Below are 15,597 nucleotides of genomic sequence, written 5' to 3'. Positions count from 1 at the left end.
AGTCCAGATATTTCACCTATAGAGAACATTTGGTGCATCATTAAACGAAAAATACGTAAAAATAATATTCATATGTGCAATTTCATATTTGACGCAATACAGGACAAGATTTCGGTTCAAAAACAGACGGAGCGCAACGAATTGAAGAGAACACGGGGTCTCGAGATGCAGTTTGAAGTATGTTTTGTGTTAAAGGTGGTTTATTGTGTTATTTAAAGCTGCAGTCCGTAAATTTTGCCTCTTTGTCGCCATCTATGTTTGAAAACCTGGAATTGCAAGCTGCTTGCGGAATTATCTCGCTTATGTGGGTTGTGAGTCGGCACGGCTCCAGCGCGGATGAATCTAATGTTTTGAGGTGAATGTGTGGCAGTCTGTCACGCACCGGTGTGGATGTTTACTGTTCTTCTCAAACACAGATTCTAGCCTACGTCTTGGGATATATGACCCAGATAAGAATTTTCACCGTATATTACCATCTGAACAAGTAAGTTACAAGTCTGCCACGTTTGTTCTGCCCAAATGAGGGAAAAAAAACACTACCATAAATCGCTGCTTCCAATGGTGATTTAATCTAAAGATCGGTTAGCTCATATCACATCAAACCGTGCAAAGTATTATTATTGTTATACTTTATTCTCAAATTGTTAATGTTAACAACATCAGCATTGCGTGACTGAGTATAGTGTGTTTTAGCGTGTAGATTTCAATTTCTGTACAGTCTAATATATAATTGTCATGCCATTCGAATTTCATATAAGAAATTATTTTAACCCAAAAAGCAAATTATTCTCCCTTCTAACTGGTTTTCTTTAAAATACAAATCTTGTGTAATCCCAGGCTATCTGTAATCAGAAGCACATTTAAAACTGGAATATAATTTAATTTCATTCACATGTGTTTCATAAACACATAATCCTTTCTGGATTACAATCCGCCATCAAAATATTTAATTATTCTAGCTGCTGTGAGAAAAGGCTATAAACGATCCGTCACCTGCAGGATCCTCACATGCGATAGCCTACTAGCCGGGACAACTTCTTTATGTTTTCAGATAATGTTTTTTCGAATTTCCTGCGAAAACCTACTCCTACCACTCAAATTAGAAAACATTATTATGAGCTAACCGTTGTGAATCGGGCTAAAGTAAGGCAATAATTTTGAACACTGGCTGGTTATGTACTTGCTCAAATATTTTAACTAAAAAAAGTTACGGACTGCAGCTTTAAAGGTGTAATTATATGGCTTAATTTGTAGCTGACAAGGGCGACATGATAACACTCCTGAGGATGTTGACTCTGGGCCAGTTTTCAAATGCAAAACTAGCGGGAAAAAATAATTATAGGAGGAAGACGAACAATTACACAGCTGAAACAGCTATTGTTGGTCCAGTGAACCTTTGGCCTCTGCCTCTTTCCTTTCTTGTCAAATTGGTATAAGCCACCAAATACAGATACAAAAACAGAAACTGTGCCTGGAAAACGAGGACAACTGTTGACTGTAAGCCTCACCTGTTCCTCTGAGGGGCTCATCTTTGTGTTGATGGCTTGTGTAGAATGAAAGAGTTTGAGGTTGTTGTATGTCAGTGTGTAGGCCTACTGTAGGTGGATTTATGCCACTTTATGTTCAGTATTAAATGTTGTGGTTTGGTTTCTAGGTGACACAGCAGGTTCTATAAACAGAGTAAAATACACTAATGGTTTTTAAATACACTGGTTATGTGACACCAGACTACAACAAGAAAGATCTGAACCAGATTAGAAATGCATGATTTGTCCCTATAAAACACATGTTATATAATAGTAAATAATAATAAAAAATCTAATTGGTTTTCATATGTTCAAAGAGTTTCCAGTTCCTTGTTATGTGTTGAAGTGCAGTGGTTTTAATATTCTTCACAAGTACAGCTAAAATTATACAGCCAAAACTATATATATATATATATATGAAGAGTTCAGATGCAAAAGCCTCTGAGTGCCTGAAATCGAAAAGAACCTATTCATTGCCATTAAAGTGAAATTACTGAACCTACACACAGGAGCCTGAGAAAAATAATCATTTTAGAACAAAATTTCAAACGGCACTTAGATGCTTTTGCATCTGAACTCTTCATATATATATATATATATATATATATATATATATATATATAAACATGATGATAATGTAATGTTTAATCATATTTTTACAGTTTAAATTCTCCTTACTACATTACAAATAATCCAAATGAATATGGCTTTACTTTATCACTTACTTTTGTTTCCGATCACACAGAAAAAAAAATCATGCTTTTGTTAAGTATTTTTGTTTTGTTTTGATGGTAACACCCTGTATTCATTGTTTTTTCTTATATGATTTTTTCTTAATTTTTTTACTTAATCCGGATTAGCTGAATAATTGTTTGCAACCATGACGTCTTAAGGTTGCAAAACCCGTTCCGGTCCTGAATATAAAACGGTGTGGTTTTGGTTTTGATTGTGAATTATATAAACTTTCATACTCAGGTAATCAAAAATGCACTGCATTGCATTGTTTTAAACAGGCTCAACAGAGAAGGTCCACCCTGAAAACCAATCCTCCCAAAGAAAAAACAGGTTTCAACAATCAGGAGCAGCATGAAAGAGATGATCTCAATAACTGACCCATGCTAACTAGCCAAACTTTGACCTCATGAATAAACAGTAAGATACAGTTTATGAATGTAACTGAATATAAAAATACCTGAACATCAGCGACTCTTTATGTATGATATAACTGGCAAATATTAGAGAGATTGCATACAACATGAAACAATATATGTTAACTCCAACAGCAACATATCATGACAACAACTGCAGTTGTTGCACAGTAATTGCAGCCTTGTTGATTTTGCAGTGAACCTGGTATATAATCCTGTTGTTCTAGACAGTTCTTTTAAGAACAAGGACGTCAATATAGCCCAAAATTCAATTACATTTAATACAAGATTCGGTACCACTTTACTTAAAGCCTTTATGTATAATACTTTATAAAAATATTTTAATACATTAATTATGCCTTGTAATTGCATTCGTTATTTGTAGTGTGCCAGCCACCCAAGCTTTGTGCTTTTAGTTCTTTTAATATAAAAAAAAAAAAATCAGCTTTCAAAATCAGTTTTATAGCGAAACACAAATTATGTGTCTTACAATAATTTGATTTTCAAGCTCTTTAATGTGACGTGACATATATTAACGAATTCAAATAGAAAACAAATATTCCTGATTATGTAATCAGTATGAAAGCAAGGCACAGTCTTTCCGGTATATGAAGCTTGAAGTGTCTACTTTTAAATTGAACAAATTCAAATCGAAAACGAATATTCCTGATTATGTAATCTGTATGCAACTGAAGCTAGGTTGGCCTACAGTCTTTCCTGTATCTGAAAGCTTGAAGTGTCTACTTTTAAATGAAAGAATTCAAATCAAAAATGAATATTCTCTGATTATGTAATCCTTATGAAACTAAAGGGAGGTTCAGTCTTTCCGGTATCTGAGCTCATTATATGCAGTCACCTGCGCAAAATCACCCTCATCTAGATACAAAAAAATAAAAAATAGATTAAAAAAAAGCAAACAAACAAAAAACAAGATTTGTCTCATTTTCATCGTTTTTGAAAGAAGTTCTGCTATGAGGAATTAACCTCAGAAGAACAGCGCGATCTGACACGGCTTTATTCAGCAGAGAAGATCATTTATGTAATTTATTCTTACCTTACCTACATTAGTTAACATGTTATTTTTACATAAACCTGTACGGGTTTTACTAGTTGGGCTTTCCCTGAACGTCTTGCCAAACTGAAATGTATTGTTTAACTTTTCTTAAGCTTTTTTGTTATTCATATATTTTGTTATTTAGAGTATTTCTATTTGTTAACCAAAGAAGGTTAAATTTTTTATAAAAATGTTTAAGTATTACAGTTGTTTTAAAGCTAAAAGGCTAAACTATTCTATGTTTGACTCAAATTGAAAGAATAAAGAGTTTGATTTCTATTAAGGTTTATAGGGATTTTAAGATGTAGCCTAATTAGCGATTTGAATAATTAAGTTACTTATTGAGTAACTAAATTACTTTTCAGACAGAGTAATTAGTAAAGTGATTTAAATACAATATTGATTATGTAATTAATAATAGTAATTAATTACTTTTTGAAAGTAACTTACCCAACACTGCTTGTAATGCACCTTATATGCATTGTACAATCTCAGAAATAATTGTAACCACAATTTAATACATTATAACGTCAATTCATTGTTACACTATGCATTTTAAATTCGATTATAATTATTTACAACAATATATAATGTATTACAATGCACATTATGAATAATTACAATGCATTATACCCTATATTAACCCTTTATAGTGCATTATACATAAATGCTTTAAGTAAAGTGTTACCCAAGATTCAATTCAATTTGCTACAAGGCAACTAAAAACTGGAAGAAAAAAAAAGAGATAATATTTATATAACTTCCCGAAACGTTTAGTTAGGGAGGATGAGAAAGAAACCTTGGGAGGAACCAAAACTCAGCAAGGAGAGCCCATCATCTTCTAGCTGACACATGTATATATATTAAAAAAAAAAAAAAAACCTAGACCAACATCAATAATGGTGGAATGAATCAAAAGCAAAGGTGCGGCTGCAGGTGGAGACAATTCAAATATATAAAAGTCTGATGGGTCACATACAGAAGACAGTGAAGACTGAGGAACATTTGAAGACTCTCATTCATCTGAATCTCCAACAACAGAACATCTGGTAAGAGATTTATATATATGTTATCAGTTATATTATTGCTAAATCAAATGTGTTTGTATTAGTGCTATCAATAAAACATTTTTTTAAAAAGACTAATTATTCGCAAATTTTTCTAAAATTAATCATGATTAATCCCAACATTAAAGTTTTCAAATATACTTTTATATTGCATCTGACAGTTCTAATGGATTTTTTTTATAACAAATATAATAAAACGTCATATAATACAATTTATATAATTATTTTGTTTGTTTGTTTGCAAGATATCTAAAATAATGTTACTTTTTATTTCCTAAATTACACATATTGACTTTTCATCCTAAACCCATTAAATTGGTAATTTGTTCTTGATTTGTTGGTGATTTGTCAGCCTAAACTCATTAAAATGGTGATTTGTTCTTGGTTTTATTTCCAGACATATACAAAGCAATTTCGTATCATAATGTCAAATGTGTTTCTCAAATATAAAACGGTTAAAGTGTGTTTAACTTCCTGTGTTTAATCTCAAGATATCAGAGATGGAGAGCATTCTTCCAGTGAAGATGTCGGTGTTGGCTCTGGTTCTGCTGGTGTTCAGTACGTGTGAGGCTCACCAGTCCCTCATTACACATTTTAGGCCACCTCCAAGTATTCAAGTCATTAGAACCTCAAGACCCATCACAATAACTTCCTCAAGGCCGACCTACACCGAAACCTCTACTACAACCTCAACTTCCACCATAATCCCCAATGCGGCCTCCACCTCAGGCCCTACTACAACCTCCACCGAAACCTCTACTGCAACCTCAACTTCCACCATAATCCCCAATGCGGCCTCCACCTCAGGCCCTACTACAACCTCCACCGAAACCTCTACTGCAACCTCAACTTCCACCATAACCCCCAATGCGGCCTCCACCTCAGGCCCTACTACAACCTCCACCGAAACCTCTACTCCAAACTCAACTTCCACCATAACCCCCAATGCGGCCTCCACCTCAGGCCCTACTACAACCTCCACCGAAACCTCTACTACAAACTCAACTTCCACCATAATCCCCAATGCGACCTCAGGCCCTACTACAACCTCTACCGAAACCTGTACCGAAACCTCTACTGCAACCTCAACTTCCACCATAATCCCCAATGCGGCCTCCACCTCAGGCCCTACTACAACCTCCACCGAAACCTCTACTACAAACTCAACTTCCACCATAATCCCCAATGCGACCTCAGGCCCTACTACAACCTCCACCGAAACCTCTACTGCAACCTCAACTTCCACCACAAGTCCAACTACTTCCAACGAAACCTCAACCTCAAGCCCCACCACAACCTCAAGCTCCACCCTGTCCTCGACCATAATTCCCAATGCAACCTCCACCTCAAGCCCCACCACCACCTCCACCAGAAGACCCCACAAACCTCCCCACAAGCCCCACAAGAGGCCCTTCCACAAATCTCCCCACAAGCCCCACCCTGTCTTCCACAATTAAGCTCCACCAAAGGCTCCAGAACAATCTAATCTTCAAGACCCATCTCAGTTTCCAACCACCTCACTTGCTGGAGAATAGAATAAACCAATAGTAATTTCTGAATGGTGAAAGGGCTCATATCATACACTGTATTTTATTTATTTATTTATTTATTTTTCCCCTGGAATCCACTTATAATATAAGTAAGCTTCTGGAATTTAGTTTTGGGTTCTTCTGTGACATAATCATATGGTAGCCAATGTTGAAATGTTCTGATTGTATAGTGGGTTGTTTCATGTTTCATTTCATTTCAATAAATGCAGAGCAAAATTAAAGACATTTTCCATTCTATAAAACTAAAATATGTTTCTTAACAATTTATAACAATACAGTGAACACAAAATATGTGAGGACAGTGGGTTTCATTCAGCGCATTTGCACATATTTGTACTTAAAATCTATGTATGAAAATGACTGATAAATAATTTTAAACTAAAACCTTTACAATATAACATGGGTGTAGAATAAGAATAAAATATTTTTATTTATTAAAATAAATAAATAAATAAATCTAGATATACATTCAAAGAAACAGGTGTCACGAATCCTGTCCATGCACTTCCGTTCATTCACCATCAGAGGTCACTCGCTCACCACATTGACTCTTGCACTACACAAACTGTTGCACATCACCTCAAACTACAATTCCCATCATCCATTGCACTGACGACACACACAGCTGATTGCACTGATCACACAGCTGATTGCACTGATTACACGCCTTACTTAAGCCATGGAGTTCCTCTCAGTCACTGCTGAGTATTGGTCTGCGTATAGTTCTCTTCTAGTGTTAGCTGCCTTACTGTGCAGTTCTGTGTTTCGGTTTAACTCCAGTATTGTTCTGCTTTTATCATTCACTTAGTGATAGCTGCTTTGCTGAGTCTAGTCTCCATTTCATGTTAGTCTTGTCTTCTCGCGTTGCCTTGTTTTCCTTTCCCTGACTCCTACCTGTGTATATTGGATTAACCCTTCGTCTTTCCGTTTGGAGTCTGTTCGCCCCTGCCTGGATTATTGCTCTCGTTTTGGTTTCCCTCTCTTGTCTAGCCCTCTATATACCAGTTTTGCCAGTTGTTCGACCCTGCCTGTTTTTCGACCACGTTTATTAATAAAAGCATTGCACTTGGATCCGCTCGCCTCTCATCTCATCGGCTTCGTTACAACAGGATAGTTTGTGCATGACCTGATATTTTTATTTGTATCCAGAATGAGGCGACAAACATCCCACAGTGCTCAACACTTTCATGCAGTGTATGTTTCATTCATACTCAACTGGAGGGCGCTCTAGTGCAGAAAGTCCAAGATGGACTGATAGAAGTAATAACTTATGATGTGCCAGGAAATCCCTAATATGGACAAAAGCATCCAGCTACCACCTTTTTCTTCCCGTAAGAGCATTTATAAATTCTAGTTTCCAGTCTCATCCACATCCAGCTATTTCTAGCTGTACAAAACAGCTAGTTTTGCTGCTTGATAATGAAAATTGGTGTGTCTTACCATAAAACATATAAAAACATTTGGCTGATAAAACGTGAAGACATTAAACACACTGTTGTGACAATATTTGGTTTATGTGTGTTTTTCAAATCCAGGTTATAAATAAAGTATGTGAATAATGCAGTGCTAATTGAAATATAGAAAATATTCTGCCGCCTTCGGTGATAAAAATGGAAAGAAATGTTATATAAACAAATCATAAAATTGTCATTAGGAAAATAAGAAAAATATTACACAATACAAATTACTGGTTATTGTCCAGCAGTGTATTTTATTTCTTAGACAATTAAAATAAGAAATAAGAGAAAAATAAAAGAAGAAAGTAGGCTACATTTGACATTTCTGTCCCCCTCACTTTTGAAATGATGCCTACGCCCCTGCAATAAAATAAATCCATGTGCATGCAAGGACATACAAGACAGCACGTCTTTCTGCACATGTGCTCAGTCGGAAAGCCTGTGCACGCGAGAAAGGTTGTGATGAAGTTGAACGGAAATTTACTTTTGAAGTGGATTTGAAATGCATTTTACTAGCTGTGTGCATGTGCTCCCTTGTTAAAATCTGCATACTAAAAAATATGCCCTAAATTTCCTCAACATTAGAACGAGGGTAAGAGCAAATTTATGTGCTAATATTTTGCATGAGCAAATGCTTCATTCACTAATAATTTCGTAAAACTGTGCAAACAGGGGTCATAATCTGTACATATTTGAATTTATCTGTACATTATCCCTGTCTTTAATATGCACCCTTATCGTGGTAAGGTTTGACATGTTTTTCTATAATATCTGCCCTAATTTTAATCCCAAACTTCCTGAACTATATGCATTGGCACGCTTTCCACCCTGCATGGTGACAAATGAACTAGTCATGTTGATCTGGAACAAAGCAAAATTCATATATTGCTTGCATCATTGTATTACAACAAAATGTTTTCCCTTCAAGAATTTATTTTATTTTTATTGATCCTAAATTCAGAGCTCAGCATCACTGTAAAGTAGATGAACTGATCATGCGGTTGCCATCACTTTCGTGTCCACGTATGTTTCCTATGTGACAAGCTCAGTTCTCCACCCAGCATTGTCTCGTGTACCAGTCAGCCTGTCCAGGTCTTTCTAGCTGTCGTCTAGAGGCTTCACAAAACCTGTAAATGACATCCGATCCTGGCTGAGACAAAGACTATTCTTCAGACGTGACTCTGAAAAGATGACTTGAAACTTGAATCTGTGCAACCCAGAAACACTGAAACCAATCCAAAACATTTCATACAGAACACAAAGTGCCTTAAAACCTCCTACACACTGACACACAACCTTTCAAACTCTTATTTCACATAATCCACTGACACATAGATGGCCTCTCTCAGGGGAACAGGTGGGTCTATATCTACACTCAACTTGCAACGATTCCCTGTAGGAGGAACACACAGAAATCGTGAGAATTCATCCAGACGTGAAGATGTTAGCAGTTGTGGTTGTTTTATTCCTGGCGGTCGGCGTGAGTGACGGTGTGATTTTGAGTAAATGTGAGCTGAAGCAGCAGCTTGAAAGAGGCCTTGCTCTGCAGATCCCTAATTCTGCAGACGTGCTGGCGCAGAGTGAGTTTCTATTTACATCGCGAGCTTTAGATACCGATCACTGCTTCTGTGTACATTCATATAGTTAATACTGTTTAAGTAGTTTGCAGGTGAGCATAGTCATTTTTTTTATCACTTTTATTATACACTCGTAAAAGTAAAGGTTCTTTATTAGCATTGCGGTTTCCATGAAGAATATTTAATGTCCATGAAATCTTTCCATTCCATAGAGGGTTCTTTGGAAGAAGGGTTTTTTTTGTTGTTGTTGTTTGTTTGTTTTTTTATTTAAATGGCTATTTTAAGAAATGTTCACTGAAAGGTTTGACCCAAAATGGTTCTTCTATAACATCACTGTGAAAGTTTAATTTTTAAGTTGTATGGAATAGAATATTCTTCAAAAATGACTAAAATGATCGAAAACTCTCTTTACAGTCGTGTGTCACGTCCAGCTGACCTCTGGCTTCAATACCAGCACCATTAAGATGATCGCTGAGCCAGAAGAGCCTCGTGGTGGTCGCGGTCCTCGCCGTGGTAGGTCTCCCAGAGGAAAAAATAAAGACGACTCTTCCAGTAATGAAAGCAATGAGAACAAAAGCGAGGTCTGGACCCTGTACGGCTTGTTCCAGCTTAGTGACCACGTGGTGTGCAACTCTACTCAAAGTCGTGCACTGAACCTCTGCAGAATGACCTGCGACAGTGAGTATATTTAATATGATGCACTGGTTGATACGGCAAAATAACCCATGACAGGGTGATCAGAACCAGTTTGGGGTTCTTGTGAAAGAAATTAATACTTCTATTCTGCAAGGATGCATTTAATTGATCACAAGTGACAGTAAAGAAATGTATAATGTTACAAAAGATTTCTATGATAATAAATGCTGTTCTTTTGAACTTTTTGTTCATCGAAGTATCCTTTAAAAGGGTATGTTTTCCACAAAAATATTAAGCAGCACAGCTGTTTTAAAAATTGGTAATTATCAAAAAATGTTTCTTGAGCAGCAAATCAGTATATTAGAATGATTTCTGAAGGATCATGTGACACTAAAGACTGGAGGAATGATGCTGAAACAGCTTTGCATCACAGGAATAAATTACATTTTAAAATATATTCAGTTATTTTAAGTTGTATATTTCTGTTTTTACTCTATATCCAACCAAATATATGCAGCCTTGGTGAGCAGAAAAGACTTTTTTATATGTATAAATATTTTCTAAAATGAAATGTGATTTTTCTCCTTTTCAGAGCTGATTGACGATAACACCAGTGATGACATAGCCTGTGTCCAGGCCCTTGTAAATGCAGTGTGAGTAATTTAATAGAGCACACAAATGTCAGAAATCATATATTATCAAGTGCAGTATGATTTAATTAACTGTGCTATAACATAATGCATCATTGTTTGTAGATGTATTAATTAATTTTGCAGACTGTAGTATTAATATTTATTTCATGTAGAAATTATATTAGTAGTGAATCCTCATAAAGCAGGTGAGTGCAAGTGTCCTGATATTGTGTTCATCTGATTATAACAGAACTGCACCGATTCCTGACCGCAAAGCTGCTAGACACATCCACGAAATGTAAGTGAATGAAACAAGAACAAGAACCAATTCATGGAAAACACGTATTTACTGTTTGCATGCATGTTAAAAATTGGTATTGAGATCACTACAATAGCTAATATCACTGGCTTGACTAAACCAGCTTTTCTAAAAAAAAAAAAAAAAAATTTTAAATCATATTTTCATGTTTTCTATTTTCCTATGATAGGATCTCACTGATCCACCAGCCAGAGTGTATGGCCATGAAGGCCTCTTCATACTTCGCCGACTGTCAAACGCCCTAAAGTCTTGACCTCTAGTATCACCCTGCTTTACTTTTGCATTTATGTGCATTTATATTCGTAGCTTTCTTGCAAGACAACAAAATCCCAGCACAAGCTTGTGTTTTGTACTATATGAGTGATTAAAACCATTTGAAAAGCAGTGTTGTGCTCATGAATTTAATTGAGGCCCGTGTGTCTGATGTTGAACGTTTTGCGCTGAATGTTTATGTCCATTTTATTGCCAAAGCCAATCCAAATCGGATGGAAAACAAAGACGTTCAGGTAAATACAGTAAGTTATTTACTATTAGGCAGTATTCAGTAGGCAAAATGCTAAGTACATAGAACTTCCACTAGATGGCGTGCTTGTTAACAAACTGCATGTGGGCAAAAAGTTCAGTGACACTTAGCAGTCTTTAATATGGTCTTTATTAGAAATAGTTTAGATAACTACATGATAATGCAAAACTTACCAGGATTGTGCTTTATATTTAAATGCAAACGAGGACTGATGCAGTCTTGCAGATATAAAAAGTGACATAATACTGATGCCTCTACTAAAAATTGTGGTACAACACAAAGTGCGTCTAACTAGGCAGTATTTCAAAGTAAAACACATGGTGATTACTTAGCCTACTGTAAAAACAAGCACAAAGATTTACTCTCATGTCGATGTAGTATACAATACATTGTTGTAATGCAAAGCTAATATGAATATCAAGAGGTTTAATTCTGTATAGATTTATTATGTTACAGTATAAAATCCCTGCAAAATTCAGTTCAGAATCAGCCCGGTTTCATGAAAATGCGTATAAATAGTACGCCAAATAAAAACGGAAAATGGACTTTGGCGTTCATGTGATACAAACGTGTTTGGCGTGCATATAATACGCAGTTTTCGCATGCATATGATACGCATCTACCCCACAACCCTAATCCTACCCATCACGTAGCACAGACACGCCAAAGTCCATTTTTGCTTTTCAGTACCACGAGTTTTCATTTTTATTTGGCGTTCTATTTATACGCACTTTCACGGGTTAATATGGGGTGGGGGGTACAGTTTTACTCAAGTGAATATTTCAGGCACATACTTTTTACATACAAGTTTTTCCTCTGTTGTTTTAGTTTGTAGACTTCAACCAACAGACAAGAAGTTGTGGAGAATATGAGCATTTATGTGAAAGAAAAACTGAGATAGCCCTTGTGTCATCTTCACTCCCTGCTGAAAAAAAAACAATAGACACCATCATAAAATTAGTAATGGGTTTACTGGTTATAATGGGAATTGTATTGATTTTAATGGAAACTGTAATGGACCCTGTGGGTCTCTACTGATGATTGGTCACCTTCTATTGGTGGCATGTTAAAACCAATAAATCCTAATGGAACATAAACACACTACAGGAAACAATTTTTTAATTGTTAAAAATTGATGGTTTGTAATGGTATTTGTAGTGTAAACCATTATCATTTTTGTGATGGTTCTATTGTTTTTTTTTTGTTTGTTTGTTTAGTTTTTTCCCAGCAGGGTTCTGTGACAACTAGCTCCGGTGTCTCTGTAGTAGTTCTGTCTCAGACAAACTCCCCGCTGGATATGAGCTCTGGGCACAGTTTGGCTTCGAGGTCTTCGATCTTGATGGACTCGACGTCTTTCCCGCTGCTGAGGCTGGCGGCCCGCGTTATCTTCGTCAGCGTGTCCTCGTAGGGCGGCGGGAGGTAAACCATGAGGAAAACCCCGTCAGACAAGTCCGAGCTGGAGCTGTTGAGCCGCTCTGCGTTCCCGGTGAGCGACGACAGAATCTCCGCGTTGCGCTCCGGGTCCTGCAGGTCCAGCGCGATGATGTTGCCAGTCCGAGCTTGCTCTGCCTGAATCTTCGGTAAAGAAGGACAAACGCGACACCGAACATGAGGAGCGCGACCAGCGGGAGAACCACGTACAGGATAAGCTCTGATTTCCCGTCGTTTTCACTCAAAAGCTCATTCCAGTGGTAACCCTATAGGGCAAAGGACATCATGGGTTACTTGAGTTCAGGAGTTTGAACGTTTGTATTTATAGTATTGTATTTAAGGCATTAATGTTTGCCTGCAAAACCACCACTGGCTCCCCTTTACCTAAATTGATTAGGCTACTTAAGACTGTTTTGTGCCCTAGAAGCTTGTGTTCTGCAAGTGGACGTCGCTTTATTGTTCATCCCAAAGCGGCACAAAATCATTTCACGGACTTTTACATTAACTGTTCCCTGCTGGTGGGATGACCTTCCCAACTCAATCGGAGCAGCTGAGTCCTTAGCCATCTTCAAGAATCGGCTAAAAACACATCTCTTCCATCTTCATTTGACCCACTTCCACCCACTGACTCTAGCACTCTCTATTCTAATTCTATTTTTTTTAAAGACTTGCACTCTCTTCATTTACTAACTGCTTGTTTTCTTTAAAAAAAACTAACACTATAGCTTCTTTTTGTATTCTATCTATTTGTTTTCTTTTTATTTATTAGTATATAATTAAGGCCTCGAACACTAGCTTGCTATATTCTTTTTATATTGTATCTGTTTTCTTTTTATTGATTATATAATTAAAAAAAAAAATAAAACTTGCTACATGTACTAGGCTAACTGAGACTTGTCATAGCACTTGCATATCATTGCTCTTTTGTTGATTTTGATTGCTTCCACATTTGGATAAAAGTGTCTGCTAAATGATTAAATGTAAATGTTTTTGAAGGCCTGCTTATTGTAAAATAGCTGGTTTGCTGGTCTTATCTGGTTTAAGCTGGTCTTCAAATGTTCAACACTGAAAAAATGGTAAGATAACATTTCAACCTGAATAGTGGACCTTGCTTTTTTCTAAAATTTATACAAAATCGCCACTTCATAAAATATTTCTGTTTTCCCATGAGATCGGATATACTTGGTTTAATTGGACAACCAGCTGGTTTGACAGTCTAACAAACTGAAAAGAGCCTAAAAACCCTTTTAAACCAGACCAGGCTGGGAGAAAATCTACAGTAGGCTAACCAGCTGTTTTTAGTAGCTAGTGAGATATCATCTGAATGTATGAAACTAGATAGAAAAATGAAATATGATGAAAGAGAAGATTGATCTTTGCACAAATTTCATATGGCCTAACAAACTCTTTCATTTCCAAACTAAACGTCTTATCCTCTATTTCATGAGAAAACCATATGATGCTTTAATGAATCAAGAAACAAAAAGAATGATTTCAAAAACCTATAAAATAACATTTTTAAGTCTTAGAGAGCCATATCAAGACTACAGTGAAAAGTGATCTTGGAAATAAATTTTAAAAAACTCTTTGCTGAACCTATCGGCTATATGCAGCATATCCACTGATGGATCCAATATCTTCTTGAATGGCCTCATCCTGCAACGTCTTTCATTTAATTTTTTTTTTTCAAAAACACTGAAGTATTGCATTGAAGTAAAGCAACCATTCTTTAATAAATACAGCTGTTCACTAATCCAGAACCAGTGCGTCCACCCTAACTGGACTGCATCCCAAAATCTAGTGCTTCTCCAACCGTTTTACAAACACTAATCACATAATGCTGCTTTTCAACTAGATTAGATATTTTGGTCCTTTAAACCCCTTCATTTACGCCAAACCACTGTGTCACCTCAAATGAACCCCTGTGGAGATCACAACTGGTACTTCAGATCATCACAGCATCAAAATTTAAGTCAAAACAAAAGTGAATTGCACAATTTCGATTGCACAAAGGGTTCTTTATAGAGTTAAAAGGTTCTTTGGATTATTTAAATGTTCTTCAAACAAAGAAAAACATGGTTCTTTTAAGAACTGTTCACTGAAATGTTCTCAGAATGGTTCTTCTATGACATCTCCACCTATTTGGAACCTTTATTTTTGGAACTGTTCTGGTCTAATCTCCAATCTTCTGTCCATTTCCTTAACCTCATCTTGAATCATAACAGCTTTCATCTTGAATGGGATTGTTCACCAACCTGTAGTCGTTGTTCTGCGGTAGGAGGCGATGGGGACCCAGACACCCAGTCATCTCTTCCAGCAGGTCCAAACTTTATCCAGCTGCTGTCCAGCAATCGTCGCATGCTTCAGCTAACAGAAGAGCGTCGGCTGATGAAGGATGAGAGAGTCAGACCAGCTGCTGTCTAAAGAGCACAGTGGGATAACAGCTGCATCTTGTGTCTATCTGAACGTGCGTGTGAGCGCCGGGGTTTGCGTGTGTTAAGTACTGTCTCACATGCTCGCACATGCAGATCTATGGAAATCAGGCCAGCGGTCAGCCAATGGCGTGAGGCGAAAAAAGACCCGAAAGGCAATCATTTGGGGATTTGTGATGCGCACAGCTGGCCTATATTTAATAAACAACGGAGAGGGATAGAGAAGATGGTGCTGTCGATCGAAT

General features: G+C 36.7%; 2 protein-coding genes across 2 annotated transcripts; both read left to right on the top strand.

Annotated features, from left to right (window-relative positions):
* Positions 1–346: 346 nt before the first annotated feature.
* Positions 347–11,343, top strand: LOC131551368 (lysozyme C, milk isozyme). Its single transcript, XM_058794326.1, has 6 exons — positions 347–484; positions 9,202–9,382; positions 9,794–10,057; positions 10,608–10,668; positions 10,898–10,945; positions 11,136–11,343. The coding sequence occupies exons 2-6, from the start codon at positions 9,244–9,246 to the stop codon at positions 11,209–11,211; spliced, it is 588 nt and encodes a 195-aa protein (XP_058650309.1). The 5' UTR covers positions 347–484; positions 9,202–9,243; the 3' UTR covers positions 11,212–11,343.
* LOC131549280 (uncharacterized) lies at positions 3,968–6,513 on the top strand. Its single transcript, XM_058791350.1, has 2 exons — positions 3,968–4,777; positions 5,287–6,513. Exon 2 carries the CDS (start codon positions 5,296–5,298, stop codon positions 6,250–6,252), a length of 957 nt encoding a protein of 318 aa, XP_058647333.1. The 5' UTR covers positions 3,968–4,777; positions 5,287–5,295; the 3' UTR covers positions 6,253–6,513.
* Positions 11,344–15,597: the final 4,254 nt, after the last annotated feature.

This window comes from Onychostoma macrolepis, chromosome 01 (assembly GCF_012432095.1).
Source record: "Onychostoma macrolepis isolate SWU-2019 chromosome 01, ASM1243209v1, whole genome shotgun sequence".
NCBI lineage: Eukaryota > Metazoa > Chordata > Actinopteri > Cypriniformes > Cyprinidae > Onychostoma > Onychostoma macrolepis.
The sequence above is the reverse complement of the archived record's forward strand: the minus strand, read 5'-3'. Positions and strand labels throughout refer to the sequence as shown.